The sequence below is a fragment of the Larimichthys crocea genome, chromosome XVI, assembly GCF_000972845.2.
Source record: "Larimichthys crocea isolate SSNF chromosome XVI, L_crocea_2.0, whole genome shotgun sequence".
Classification (NCBI taxonomy): Eukaryota; Metazoa; Chordata; class Actinopteri; family Sciaenidae; genus Larimichthys; species Larimichthys crocea.
The window spans coordinates 23,211,731-23,227,027 of record NC_040026.1 but is presented as its reverse complement, the minus strand read 5'-3'; the positions used below and the strand labels follow the sequence as shown (position 1 = coordinate 23,227,027).

General features: G+C 41.7%; 3 protein-coding genes across 3 annotated transcripts in view; 2 read left to right on the top strand and 1 right to left on the bottom strand.

Moving 5' to 3' along the window:
• Nucleotides 1-72: 72 nt before the first annotated feature.
• Nucleotides 73-4,632, top strand: snf8 (SNF8 subunit of ESCRT-II). Its single transcript, XM_010748883.3, has 8 exons — nucleotides 73-457; nucleotides 554-604; nucleotides 2,616-2,754; nucleotides 2,848-2,952; nucleotides 3,028-3,100; nucleotides 3,198-3,339; nucleotides 3,493-3,567; nucleotides 4,205-4,632. Exons 1-8 carry the CDS (start codon nucleotides 404-406, stop codon nucleotides 4,340-4,342), a joined length of 777 nt encoding a protein of 258 aa, XP_010747185.1. The 5' UTR covers nucleotides 73-403; the 3' UTR covers nucleotides 4,343-4,632.
• On the bottom strand, nucleotides 4,630-11,470 carry calcoco2 (calcium binding and coiled-coil domain 2). The gene is made up of 14 exons (XM_010748884.3): nucleotides 11,360-11,470; nucleotides 10,742-10,933; nucleotides 10,563-10,662; nucleotides 9,667-9,827; nucleotides 9,400-9,525; nucleotides 9,032-9,319; nucleotides 8,845-8,954; nucleotides 8,684-8,753; nucleotides 7,306-7,476; nucleotides 7,023-7,211; nucleotides 6,525-6,641; nucleotides 6,268-6,451; nucleotides 6,134-6,153; nucleotides 4,630-5,874 (listed from the first exon to the last, which is right to left on the bottom strand). The coding sequence occupies exons 2-14, from the start codon at nucleotides 10,910-10,912 to the stop codon at nucleotides 5,710-5,712; spliced, it is 1,872 nt and encodes a 623-aa protein (XP_010747186.3). The 5' UTR covers nucleotides 10,913-10,933; nucleotides 11,360-11,470; the 3' UTR covers nucleotides 4,630-5,709.
• Nucleotides 11,471-12,958: 1,488 nt separating this feature from the next.
• ttll6 (tubulin tyrosine ligase-like family, member 6) overlaps nucleotides 12,959-15,297 on the top strand; it is a 15,180-nt gene continuing 12,841 nt past the window's right edge. Inside the window, exon 1 of the mRNA XM_027289234.1 lies at nucleotides 12,959-13,108. The gene's annotated coding sequence lies outside the window, so the exon portion shown is untranslated. The remainder of the gene's footprint in view (nucleotides 13,109-15,297) is intronic.

Here is a 15,297-nt window from a genome sequence, read left to right as displayed (position 1 = left end):
TGTATTCCACATTTTATTTATGTATTTATTCTGTTGTTGTTGTTGTTCCACAGTCTGGGCTGTGTGCTGTGTACTCTCCACGCCGGCAGGTGGCGGTGTCGTTCAGAGTGTCGCCATCACCAACCAGGACGTGCTTCACTTCCTTGCAGTCAGAAACAAAAACATTTGGTCTGAAGTTTCTTTAAAGTCTTTTTTTAAATCAGATTCATCAACCTGCGACTCTTTAAAAAGGTAGTTTAGAGTTTAATGCAGCAGGACAGCTCGTGTAAAAGCGAAACGTGTCGAACTACAAGCGAGGAAGAAAGAACTACAAATCTGCTGTGAGCTAGCCCGGTTAGCTTAGCTCTGACATATCTCACCTGTGCAGACTCACCTGTGCAGACTCACCTGTGCAGACTCAGACATGCATCGCAGAGGTGTCGGCGCGGGAGCTATCGCCAAGAAGAAGCTGGCGGAGGTGAACAGAGATGCTCGTGTTTGTGATTGTGTTTATTTGTTTAAATCTTTCCTGTCTCACCTGTCTCACCTGTTCAAACTGGTTTCTCTGCTTCAGGCCAAATATAAAGAGAGAGGGACTGTCCTGGCTGAGGACCAGATCGTCCAGGTGAGTCTGTGGCAGAAGTCTGGACACACCTGCGTTAGATAATCCTCCAAACATTTTAAAAATCCATCTTTTCTCTGCTTTACTGGATTAATATGAACAGTTTCCACCCAGTCAAATATTTATTGTATCATAAATACTAATTCAGTAGATCCCCTGTGTATCAATCTGATTATTTTAATACATATTAATTTACAGACTTTATTTATCCCAAGCTGGGAAATTACAGCGCAGCAGCAGCAACATAGAATAAAAATATAAAGTATAAAAGTATAAAGTATAAAGTAAGAATGGAAAAATGTGACTGTAAATTATGACCTGAGTTTTTAGCTGTTATTGTTATACAGTGTTATTGTTATACGGTGTTATTGTTATACAGTGTTATTGTTATACAGTGTTAATGTTATACGGTGTTATTATTATACGGTGTTATTATTATACAGTGTTATTGTTATACGGTGTTATTATTATACAGTGTTATTATTATACAGTGTTATTGTTATACAGTGTTATTATTATACAGTGTTATTGTTATACAGTGTTATTGTTATACAGTGTTATTATTATACAGTGTTATTGTTATACAGTGTGATTATTATTTCAAGTTCAAGTTCAAGTCGGCTTTATTGTCAATACTGCAATATGTACGAGACATACAGAGAATTGAAATTGCGTTTCTCTCTGTCCAAACAGCACTAAACATGAAATATAAAATACAAAATAAAAGTGAAGATGTAAAAATAATATATATAAAATAAAATATGAAATAAAATATATACAAGCTAAAAGACATCCGGGAATAGAAAAGTCTGGAGATATAAATAGTATGAACCATATAAGCAGAATTATGAATATAAATATAAGTATGGCAGTATGATATAAATATAAATATAAATAAAGCAGTATGGTAGAATTTTAAATTGACAGAATTTCAGTATGAACAGGTCTATAAAAATGAAATATGTAAACAGGTGTATACAGTGCAAATTTGCTTTTCAAGTATTTTTGAGTCTGTAAAAGTGGCTGGGGGTTTTTTTTTTTTTTGGGGGGGGGGGTCATACAGTGTAATTATTATCAAATGGTTAATTTTATTTATTTATTTATTTTTGTGCTTGACAGAGACCTTAGTTAAATTTTAATCTGCAGATGTGACGTGAGGACTTTGTATATTTTTGTCGCGTTCCCTGAGAGAACATTTCTAGTTTGATAAAGTCTGCGGTCCATTTAAAACCCTTTAAAACCTCAGGCCTCATGTCAGAGTAGATGCTTTTACATTGTATCTGTTCATAAGAAATGACGACCTGTAAACAGAGATTAGCTCCTCACCTCGGCAGTACAGCCAGCAGGAGCTGAGCTCCCTCTGCTTCGGTGTTTATAATAATCATGAGTGTAGTTACCATTACACGACTTTTTTAAAATCACTAGTTTGGACCTCCTCTCTTTTACCATGTCAAATATCAGTAGGCTACGTCATCGCTGTTCCCAGAGCGCTGTGTCAGAGCTTCATTACTGAATCCGCTTGTCAGTCCTATTTGGAAAGTTGTGAATTAATTGTAATGACTGGTGACTTCTCATATTTTGAGGTTGTGACATGTAAGAAAGTTTAGCAAACAATTGATTTGATTCGATCTAGATTTATGGTGTGAGATGTAATTAAGTAATGCAAATAATAGTGTAAATTCTCTCCCTGCCATCCTCCGGGGTTAAAACATCTGAACCCCAGTATAAATCCTAATTTTTATAACCGTCATGTTGTTGTCTCCCGGTACGCTGGCTTCCTCCCACAGTCTGAAGACACTTAACAGGTTAATTGGTGACCCTAAATTGGCCGTAGGTGTGAACGACAACAATAGATGACCCCTTTTTAAATTCCTCTGTTTTTCCTTTTAAAGATCGTTACACCCTGATATTTTCTGAGACGGCTGGAAATCCCTAAAGCAAACTTTTGTCCACTTGTTCTCCTGTGTTGTCGATGAAATCATCGTCCTCATCTGTTTCTGTCTTTGCTGTTCAGATGTCGAAGCAGCTGGAAACTTTCAAGTCCAACCTGGAGGAGTTTGCCAGCAAGCATAAACAAGAAATCCGAAAGAACTCTCAGTTCAGGGTTCAGTTTCAAGAGATGTGCGCCACCATTGGAGTCGATCCGCTCGCCTGTGAGAAACGTTTAAAAGTAATCTGGAAAAGTAAATCCTTTAAAGTTTTAACAACAACTTTTTAACACTTCTCTTTCCTCATTTTTTCCACAGCTGGAAAAGGTTTTTGGTCTGAGATGCTCGGCGTCGGCGACTTCTATTATGAGCTGGGTGTGCAGATTATTGAAGTGTGCCTGGCCCTCAAACACAGAAATGGAGGTTTGTAATTTGATATTCTGCTTGTCAACAATATGTTACCGGCTTTAAAATGTCAACATTTCTGTCTTCTTTCAGGTCTTATTACTTTGGATGAACTCCATCACAGAGTACTGAAGGGCCGAGGTAAATACGCTCAGGACGTGAGCCAGTGAGTGAATCATTTTTGATCTTTCACATCATGTCCGGAGCATTTGAGGTCCCTGAGTTGTATGATAATTAAAAATCATTAAATATGTGCTACGCAGAGATGACTTGATGAGAGCCATAAAGAAACTGAAGGTGATGGGGAACGGCTTCGGGATGATTCCTGTCGGGGGTTCTTACTTGGTCCAGTCAGTCCCGGCGGAGCTCAACATGGATCACACTGTAGTTCTGCAGCTGGCTGAGGTGAGACGCTGCCGCTGGGTTAATCATAGCAGGTGTAAGGACAAAGTTGTCCTCTCAGTATGCTGCCGTGTTTGAGACGTACTGTGTATCTGACAGATGCAGCCAGCGTTTTAAATAACTTCATTTCTGGCTGTTTTCTTTGTTCGTTTGTAGAAAAAGGGCTACGTGACAGTGAGCGAGATCAAGGCCAGTCTGAAATGGGAGAAGGAACGAGCTTGTCACGTCCTGGTAAGTGGGACCGTAAGCAGGATTGTCGTCTGGTGTCGCCGCTAACTTCAGTAACTTCTCGAATGAGACGATTCGCTGCTTTTCTTCGTGCATGTGTATCTTTCGGTTTTGGACTGTCGGTTCGACAAAACAAGCGGTTAGTTTACGGCATTCTTGCTGCTTTTTAAAGACTAAATCAGTGTTTCTCAAACTTTGCACATGACGCACCGCCTCTACAGTACCAGCATTACGACAACACTTGATGGCACTGTTCTCTAACTCACTGCTGTGAATCCAACGAGCTTTGCAGCTCCATCCTGTAATGTTCCCACCATGTTTGAATAAAACAGCAGCGTATGCTGACTCTGTTCATCTACAAACAGTTCAGGCATGAGAAATATCTATTTATTGAATCCTAAATCAGCTAAAAAGAAACTTAAGTTAATCTGGTGGTAAAGAGTTCTCCTGATCCGCACTTGTTTTTAATATTTCCCGTTTTGAGCCACAAATGCAGCGTCCACGTACGATCTTTGCCTTTGTGACTGCTTGTGGATGTATGCCCGAGCGATGTGCATGAATGTGACCACGTAGCAGCTGATATTCAAACAAAATATTACAGCTGAAGCTCTGCTAAAGTGCATCGCTCTCATGTTTCCAGGATCACCTCCTGAAAGAAGGCCTGGCTTGGCTGGACTCTCAGGCAGCCGGAGAATCGCAGTACTGGCTGCCGGCTCTCTTCTCCGAGCTGACCTCCCGTGATGTCACACCGGAGGAGGCCAATCAGATGACGCCTTGAAGCGCTTTTAGAGACAAGCTGGTAAACAAAATGTGCCTGTGCGGGAAGGAGGCTCTCGGCTGGTTTCGGCGGGGCTGGCAGTGAACTCCCTCTGAGATCATTTTCTGGACACGAGGAGGGAAAACTTTCCTCATCCGCTCCTCAAGCTTTGATTTCTGCAAATGACGTTCATTGTCGGATATTCTGTTGTCTCGCTGCTGCTGTCACGGTTCATGGGGATATTCTCACTGTACAGAACGTGTCATTTTTCATGTATAAACAAAAACTTTTAAAGAAAACGCTTCAGCTCAGTCTAACTACATTTTTATTGTGATATTCTTCACACTGACATACATCCACTTGTTTCAGCTCATCCTCAGGTCAACAGTTCATACACAGTCACATACATTTATCATGAAATCAACAAAAAACATTTAAATCGACGTAATCTGGTTATAGATGGATCAGAATTTCCTTACAGGTGCAAAGTTAGATTGTAGACGAAGATTTGTGGTTAATATAGTTTTAAATGTGCCATGCTGCATTTTAAGGTTCATATTTACCTCAAATACTTTATTTTCCAAAGCATACAGTATGGTTTCATGTTAGATTAGATATTTTCCTAAGACGTTTGAGACTTGCTACATTTCAGTTAACATCATGTCAGCACTTATTAAGTGTTCCTGACCAGAATGTGTCCAAAAGATCAAACTATGTTTCTCCTTTCATCACAAAGTTCCTGCTCACGTTTCATACAAAATGAAAGAGAAGAAGAGTCACGACACACCTTTCATTTAGTCTACTGACATCCTCCATCATCATTAATGTAACCAACATTTGACTTTCAAACCTCAGCGTGGAAGTCGAGGCCGCTTTGTGCCGACTGGTGAAACTGAGGTCAGTGTAATCATTGATGCCACCTGGTTAACTGAGGAAGGCAGTGCCAGAAACATTTGTGTGTGTAGTGGACTGTTGCCAGTCAAAGAAAATGTAGCCAATTTGAAATATTTTAGTATTTTGCCAAACCAAAATTGGTCTGTTGAGAGATTTTGTATATTTTTGGTATTGATACAGAAACTCCTGAGGGATCTTATTGGCACAGTTATCAGTCGTGTGTGATAATCCCCCACAGACCTTTCTCTACTTTTAAATGTGTCCCAGAAAATGACGAGATAACATTTGGCACAAAAACTAAACAAATGAGGACATGATGTTCGCTGTGATGGATTGTGTAACTCGAGTCTCTGCCAGCTGACTCTTCCTGCACGGCGGACACTGTGTTAAAAGTCAACAGGTCAGTAAAATAAAGTCTGTGGATAAATGAGGAAAAGAAACGTGCAGAGATATCGGCACCTTTGCACGTGAACTCGTAAGATGTAAGACGTCTTTCACAGCTCGTGGCTGTAGACGTGATCTTCGAACACAGACTGCTCCATGTTGTCGCAGATCATCGTGCAGAAAGGACACACTCTGTGGCTCTGCTCGTGCTGCTCCAGCTCCTGTCGAGTTATGAAAGGGAAGCTCTCCTGGCAGTGACGGCACACCAGCGTTTGCTTGGGAACAGAAATAGAAGACCGCGCGTTGGAAGCGGTAACAAAATAGGCAGCGGATTATGTTTTAAGTCCGCTACGAAAATAAACTGTAAACAGACGAGTCACAGTCGGGCTCGTGTGAATATCTAGAGACCACGTGAGGGAGGGAGTCCTCCTCATGAGGGTCTGAGCTGCTTTAAGTTTGTTTATCTACCATTCTACAGTAGCCTGTTGCACCATCAGTGAATGAATTGTTAGTAGTAAAGTGCTGCAGACTTACCTCTTGCATTTCCTCTTGCCCTGCAAACAAAGAGAAAACACCAGATTAGAAATTAAATACCCGACAAATTGAGATTACACACACTGGGATTTATCTCCAACCTTTATCCGAGTGCTTCTTTCAGAGTTACTCACCTATAGTCTCATACAGCTGTTCGGCCTGATCAGGTGTCTCCGGCTGTGGCCATTCATGGGTGGACGGAGAGGTGCCAGCCGGCGGTGAGGCGGTTTCAGGCTGCATGTATGACGTGTCAGCTGGTGGAGCTGCGTGGAGGTCGGTATAAGCTCTGCGCAGCTCTTCCATCTCGTGTTTGAGAGCCTGACGGCAGAGACAGACGCGTGAGCAGAAAAAACACAGAGCGACTCTGAACGGAGAGTTTGTGTCGTCCTACCTGGTTCTCTCTCATCAGCTCGTCTTTCTCTTGATTCAAAAGCGTCATCATTTGTTCCTTGTCGTCGATCGCGACCTTACTATCCAGGATCATTTCATGTGCCTCTCTGAGCTGGAGCTGGAAACATAACAAGACAGTTTTCTTTCTTAAAGGATGGCTACTCCAGCAGATTTTAAAGCCAAGCTGCGAGATCTGATCCACATCAGTGAGGTTCAACACTGACTAAAGTCTGGCTCGGGTTTGTGCCTCCCTCGAAAGAGAAACCAAATCTTTACAAAGCATCTTAAAACTCTTTTATTATCTTTATTTTATAGCTTTCATTGTATATGATTGTTATTTGTGCAAGGCTAAGCTCTCGACCTGCTGCTCCTTCGCTCGAAAGGAGCGAGCTTGAGGTGGTTCAGCATCTGGGGCAGACCCAGAACCCGCTAGAGGGACTACATCTAGCCCTGTCCACATACTTTTGGCCAAAATCTAAGGTGTAGATTGTGACTTTACCTCTTGTTTGTTACATTTCCGTTGGATCTCCGCACTTGAAATGACAGCAGAGTCCACCTGCTCCCTGACACGAGTCAGCTCCATCTCCAGAAACTCGACTCGTCTCTTGGCGTTTTTGGACTCTTCCTTCTCAGCCGCCAACTTCAGCCGAGCCTCCTGAAGCTGGCAGTCCAGAGACTGACACTGCACCTGAAGAGGAGGGCGTAACACGGATCACTTAGCATGGAGGAAAGTCACATCGTTGTTGTTCCTAACTTTTTTTTTTTTCTCCATTCGTTCCCACCCTCATATCGTCGCTGGGATCTGAGTTCTGCAGCGTCTCCTGCTGCGACAGCCTCCTGCATAGCTCCTGGTTTTCTCTCTTCATGCTGTCCATGTTGTGCGTGAGGCTTTGCAACCTCTGCAGCTCTGCAGCGAGCCCCTCCTTCTCTTTCTCACTGCTCTGAAGGTCGACCTGCCGAAAGGTGAAGCACACATTTGAACACAGGAACAAGGGTCGGACTTCTTTATGATAAGGTGTCACTCTGATTTATATTAAAACTCATCGATGAGCCGCACTGTACTGGACGACATGAGCCATTGTTTGTGCGGCTCAGGTGTCATCTGATGCCAAACACCATCTTTAAATCTAGAGAGGGTGATATGATCTCCCGCCTCCCCTCTCCAGATGCAAGCACTCACTTTCAGGTCACATGATGACACCTGAGCCAGCTCCATTTGCTTCTGAAGCGCTTTGAGATGTGATTATTATTCATAATTTGACTCAGTCCAGCACCAAATGTGTGTTAATCAGCAGCTAAAAAAGTCCGAGAAAAGATTTGCTAAAAAAAAAAACGCAGTAACCAGCTGTTTTGGGGAAATAACTTTTCAAAATAAAACTATTTGTACGAGTGTCATTTGCTTTCTCCCTCCTCTATCTGTGTTTTACCTTTTTCAAAGTCCCGTTGCTACATGAAACAACAACAACCTCGACCTTAACCATAACTATAAATAAATATGTCCCACATACTCTATTATAACCAAGCTTTTTTAACAAGGGGCGTGGGCACTTTGAACTGGGAAAGGCATCTTGGAGAACAGGAGTGACCTTGTCAAAGAAGGATGCTGCTTCACTTGAGTAGTGGCCACTGAGTTTTTACCTTTTTAATCACAGTTCCTTTATTGCTTTTGTTTTATTTTATCTTTTACCTTCCTTCTTACCTTATTGCTTTTGTTTTATTTTATCTTTTACCTTCCTTCTTACCTTTCTTTTAACCGATTTCGGTGAAACTAAGAGTCTTTAAAAGTATCTTTTATACATTTTTCCCATGTGCCCGTGCCCAGAACCAGATCTCCACACCTACCAGTCGTGAATGTGTAGTAGCTGGTTGAACGCTAACAGAGGAGGCTCCTTATCACGATGCTCTTCCTCCATTCTGCTCTTACTTCTGCATGTCACCGCCAAAATAAGACTACAGATTTACTAGTTTAACTTATCTTGGGCTTAGTGCCGCCCGAGTTGATTGTGATTGAAATGCAAACAAGCCAGAGTTGTTTGACCCTTGTACCAGAATGATGATGTGTGCAGCCAGGTCTCTCGGTTAGGAGATAGATCTCGCTTTTATAACAGAGGACGCAGAAGGACAGAGAAGTCAGAAAGTGTTCAGAGTTTTGGTGTTTACCTCCAGAAGCTGGACGCTGTCTTTCATTTTGAACACTTCCCGTTCTGCTTCTCTGATTTTGGAACTGAGGCTATAAACACACAAAAAAAACAGCCGTTAGTGGCCAGAAGACGTCACATAACGAGCTCCGACACTTCACTTTAATGATGAAAACGACTCACGAGGCGATCTCGTCGCTCTGAGCTTCGACCACCCCCCTCAGCTCGTCGCGCTCCCCTTTGAGCTGGTTGATCTTCGTCACGGCTCGGTCGTATTTCTCCTGAAGGTGTGCCTGAAACAAACGTAACAGAGATGGGCTGATGCCAGGTTTTATCAGAGCCTCAGACAGCGAGACGGATGAGATCCTACCTCATTTTGTCTGAATGTCGCCTCTGAACTCAAGCTCTGGCTCGTTTTTATCTGCTCAGCAGCGCTCTGTTGCTGGATCTCCATCTGCTTTGTCATTTGGACCAACATCTCCTCATACTGCAGCACTGGGTTTAGATTTTCACATGTGGCCTGACAACAAACCTTTATTCGGTCTGTTTCTATCAGCTGTTGCTGTAAGTTGTGTTGTAACTTCTCATTTTGCTGCTTGAATTGATCCAATTCTCTGAGCAGCTGACAGTTTTCTTTCTCTTTCTGTTCATTCTGCCCCTGTAGAGATACATCGTGTCAGATATCAAAGTCCCATTCCTGATCAGCTGTTTTCTCTGTTGTGCAGATAACAGTCATACCTTCAAGCTGGCGGCTTCTTGCTGCTGGTTCTCCAGAGCTTTTTTTAAGGTTTCGTTTTCCTCCATGAACTGATTCAGCTCTTTCTGCAGCTCAGCCTTCTCCCGCACGCTCTGCTCCACTTGCTCCTGCGCTCGGCAAACACATTAAGTCAATACGAAGCTTTGTCTTTGTCAGTCTGCCACACAGAGTTTAAAAACGATTCCTTTAATCCTGAATTAATCTACATTATCACGGATAGACAGACAGCCAAATCTATCATTTGATACCTGTGTCGTAATAACCAGGAGGTCATCGTCCGGGCTGCTCTCCATGCTCTGCTCCGTCGGGTTTCTGAAACAGAAAGGAGTGCTGGCTCCTCTCACTTGGCCGGTACTGTCAATGTAGCAGAACTGGTAGAACTCGATCTCGTCCTTAGGCAGGTAGTAATCTAATGGATCAAAAATAGTGACGTCAGGGCAACTTGATCAGCCCAAATCCAAAATTTACAATGACATAAGCCAGAGGAAAGCAGTAAATCCTCACATTTACTAACCCTAACCTTCCTACTTTTTACTGCCGACTATCTAAATCGATAAATAAACCAATATTTCTTATTTCTATTGAAAAAAATATTCAGATAGATCCAGATTTATCCTATAGATTAACTTTAATGTATGTTGCCCAGTCAGTAAAGTATCTATCTATATTTATCTAATGTTTAAGCAGCATACACTTGTTTATTTGTGGCTAAATATGAAGGTAACTTACAGGACACCCTCTCCTGACACAGTTAAAGTTCATACAAAGGACATAATCTGTAAACAGGGGTCACAGTACACATTTTGCAACATTATGTTTACTTTTTCTTTCATCAGAAGGAAAATGAACATTTCAGGTTAAAACAGGCGACCAAAAGACAATACTTCATTTTAAAGTGAAGTCATAAAATATGGGAACTATTTGTCTGAAAGCGGGAAGTCTGCCAGACGTAGATCACATAGACCTAAAACTAAATCTGACTCTCTCCTTTGCATGCCGGATTAGACCGTGCCAGATATGAAAGTGCTGGGTGTCTATGTCAACGTGCAAAGCCAGAGCTCATGAAAACAGAGACTGTTTCCACATTAGACGCTCAGAAAGTTCCCAAACATTTTCACTCACAAAGTGAAACTATATTTCTCACCCTTGAAAACAGCCTGCCTCGCTGTCTGCTCTCCTACCACATCCAGGCACGGCTCCACCCATACAAAGGTGTGGTAATCCTTTGTTGTGCTCCAGCCGACCTGTAGCGATTTTAAAAAGTCAGACAAACTTCACAGAGATGTCCTGCAGAACAAACAAACCAGTGAGGTGCTTCCTCACCTTAAAGATGCCCACCCAGTCCCTGGGATTAGGCTGGAAGGCAGCGTTGAGGGTGTAGCAGCAGGTGACGTGGGTTGAAGGTGGGTATGAGTGGGGGATGCCCATGAACACCACCTGGGAGAAGGTGGATGCTGAGGAGCCGGTGGGTGCTGCCTCTGTGGAGCTCTCCATCCCCTCTGAGCTAAAACAGATCTGCCAAGTAAACAAATAAAGAGTGATGATGAAACATGACTGATGCCAGCAGGTGTCACAGCATGTCCCTGAACGCAACACCTGAGTTTATACTAGACTTCCTGTTGTTTTGGGTTCTTGCGCACTTACAATTAAGATTTCACTTTGATTTAAAACTCAGAACTAACTGAAAAACACTGACACTTCATCTTAAAGCGACTCCCTTTAACCTGCACATGATATTTAATCTGTTTTATAAACTTTCAGGGCATTTATCTTCAATAATAACATAAAAAATAGAGAAACCGAAAGTAAATTATACACACAGACCGCACCCGAGACTTTAAATATCCACTGTTCTGATACATGTCACTGTCTTTTTACTACAACCTGGTCTAACGAGCTGAAAACGTTAAAGAAATGTTCGGATGAGAACATTAAACTCACATGTTTGCTCTCACTTGTCAACACACCGTCAGCTCCGTCAGCTGCCGTCGGAACCAGGCGCTGTGTGATGCGTTCGAGTGCCGCCCGGAGATTTGTACTGCCAGGTCCCTGAACGCGTCTTGACACTTTTAAAGGCGGTGCTTTACAGACTTAAACATTGCAATCATTCAAACCATTTAACTTGGATCTGACCTGCACCCATGTGTCTTCCACATATGATGTTTGCATCTTGGACAGGTGGTCTGAAAGAGGACAGACTGAACAGCTCTTCGCACTTTATCCTCATTGTTGTCATCAGGTTTTTCCCATTGTTAGTCAAAGCCTCACCGGTGGGTTGAATTATGGGAAATGTAGTCCAGATTGAACTCCTGCTTCTCTTCTGCGGTGTGATATAAAAACAGAAGAGGGAGCCAAACTCCTGCTGCTCTGTAAAAACCAGTTTGTGACACTTATAATAAAACATTAAGACGTCAGAGTCAGCCTGCAGGAATTATCAGCACATTGTCAATAAACATTTGACACCTAAACTTCCTAATGCCACTTTTATTTTATTATTTTAAGAATGGGAGGTCATTTTCTTACATGAAAACAAACAAACATGCACTTACAAATCACATTTTGTGTGTCTGCTGGGCTGAATTAAATCCCGAACAATGTGTGTACCCTGTACTGTGATAAATCCTCCAGTATTAAAAGCATGATGATGAGTACAGTTAATGTCATTTTGTATATCCTCAAAGAATCATTTGACAAAATACAGCATCTAGTCACACTACATTAGAATTTAACCTACGACACAGTAACCACGTGTGAAAATGAACCTGAGATAGATCTAAATTTAAACATTTGTAGCAAAATTAAACATTTGCATAGGATTTAAATATGTACAGAGGATAGAGGTTAGATAAAATGTGTGCACTTATGGTTCAAATAAATCCGGTTTTCAACTTCCCCCCTCTTTAAACAAACAAAAGTTTCATTTACACCTTCAAAATATATAAATCTAGTAAAAAAAATAAGTGGTTGTCAGTGATGATCTTGGATTGTTGAATTATTTCAGTGCAGGCCTGATCATAATTCTCTTTTCAGAGAGACTTTTTTTTTTTACTCATAATAAATCATGTTTAAAATGATCACGAGGTCAAGATTTGTATCAACTTAATGCAAGTTTAACATATTCCATGCATTTTATCCTTTGTTATCTTTATATATATATATTCATTGCCTTTTTTATATGAGTACATTTACAAACAACACACACAAAGAAACAGACATACAAAATCAGAACCCACCCTCAACCCTGGTACAGTAAAAAATAAGATAAATAAATAAAAATAAATTAAAAAATAAATACATTTGCATGAGTTATCATTGTAAAATACAATCAAATACTGTATGAGGTCCCAAATAGCAGACAGAACAGTAAAGGGGAGCAGGTTAGAGAGCTTTATTTTAATTTAACTGACGGCATACATTAACCAGAAACCACCTGAAACACAAGGCGCACCTGTGGATCATCTTTTTCTTTCCAACAGCCAATCAGAGGCGAGAATTCTCACAACCCGGCCCTGTGATTGGCTGAAGGGCGGGACTGAAAGGCGCGTGTGTGTGTGTGTGTGTGTGTGTGTGTGTGAGTTCATTCATGTTTACATTTACAGGTTACGACCCGAACACACAACGGCGACACTACACAGGTCTGCTGCGGTCCGTGGTACCGGTCGGGAATAAGAGGACACACCTGTATGAACGGTAAAGTTTTATTTATTTATTTATTTTTTAGTCGTTTTAAAATAAAGTCTCGTTACCGTGAGAGAAGTCAGCATTCTGTTACCACGGCAACGGCGTGAAGAGGCTACACAGGTAGCCCGGGTTTAGCTCGAGTTTAAGACCCGGACTAACCGAGACAATCAGATTAGTGTCGTTTATTTAACAAACTTTATGTTTTAAACAGTATAAATCAAATTCACGGAGTTTTTGTTTTTGTTTTTTTTTGTGGCTTTTTACTGACGTAAGTGAAAACTAATCAAGTTAAACTGTTTTTATGTGACAGATGAGGTCATATTTAAGTAATATATAAGATATAAGTAAAAGTACTCTATTACAAGTCCTGCATGCAAGTATGAACTTATGTAAAAGTGTTAAAAATATTCATAATGATGAAATATAAGTCCTGTGAGTAAACACACACAGACACACACACACTCACACACACACACACACATATATATATATATATATATATATATATGTGTGTGTGTGTGTGTGAGTGTGTGTGTGTCTGTGTGTGTTTACTCACAGGACTTATATTTCATCATTATGAATATTTTTAACACTTTTACATAAGTTCATACTTGCATGCAGGACTTGTAATAGAGTCAGTCAAACAGTGGAGCAAAGTAAACAGGGGGCAAGAGAGGGAAAGAGGGACGAGGAGAAGGGGGGAGAGAAAAGGGGGCACGGAGGGGGCACAAAAGAAAGCCAAGGGGGCAACGGCCCGCCCCGGGAAAAAAACAAACAAAAGGGGGGAGGGACAACCGGCAAAAGAAGAAGCGAGGAAAAAGAAGGGGGGGCAGGGAGGAGCGGGGGTGGGGGAAGGAGGGCAGGGCAGGCCGGAGCATAAGTTGCCGGGGCGGGGAAGAGACGGGGTGTTTAAAGGAGGACGCATAAGAACGCAGGGTGTAAGAGGAGCACGAGGTGCAAAGTTGGACTCAACGGCAAGGCAGGGGAACAAGAGGCCCAGACGGGTTAGACATGGGGTTTGAGCGGGAATAGAGAGATCTAGAAAGAGAAGAGATAGAGAGAATAGAGCAGAGGAGAGATAGAGATAGCAGATCTAGAAGATAAGAGCTGGTTGTTGGTGGTGGTTGTGGGGTGGGTGTGGGGGTTTTGTTTTTTTCGGGGTCCCTTTGGGATAGGAGGGACAGACCACACCCAACACACAAAGAACAGACCCACACCCCAAACCCGGGGACAAGGCAAAAAGAAGAGAAGAAATAAAAAGAAAGAAAAACAAAAAGAAGACATTGGGCACGCAGGTAAACCCGTGTAAAAATACAACGCAACTACCGGATGATGTCCCCAAATCTAGACGAACAGTCCAAGGGAGCAGGTTTAGGAGCTTTATTTAATTAACAACTGCCGGCTACATTAACCCCAAACCACCTGAACCACAAGGCGCACCGGGTGATCACTTTTCTTCCAACAGCCAATCAGAGGCGAGAACCACAACCCGCGCCCTGTGATTGGGCTGAAGGGCGGGACTGAAAGGCGCGGTGGTGTGTGGGTGTGTTGAGTCATCATGTTACATTTACAGGTACGACCCGAACACACAACGGCGACACTACACAGGTCTGCTGCGGTCCGTGGAACCGGTCGGAGAAGAGGACACACCTGTATGAACGGTAAAGTTTATTTATATTTATTTAGTCGTTTAAAAAGTCTCGTTACCGTGAAGAGAAGTCCCATTCTGTTACCACGGCAACGGCGTGAAGAGGCTCACAGGTAGCCTCGGGTTTAGCTCAGTTTTAAGACCCGGGACAACCGAGACAATCAATAGTGTCGTTAATTTAACAAACTTTATGTTTAACAGTGGAAACAATCACGAGTTTTTGTTTTTGTTTTTTGGCTTTTTTTTTCTGACGTAAGTGAAAACAAATCAAGCTAAACTGTTTTTTAGGTGATAATTGAGGTCAATTTAAGTAATATATAAGATATAAGTAAAAGTACTCTATTACAAGTCCTGCATGCAAGTATGAACTTATGTAAAAGTGTTAAATATCATAATGCTGAAAAAAGTACTGTGAGTAGATTACATTGACGGAACTTTATTGTCAATAGTATATATATATATATATATATATAGGATGTATATGATAATATAGTATATATATATATATAGATAGGCAGTATTAACCGTATGGGACAGATATATGACAGTG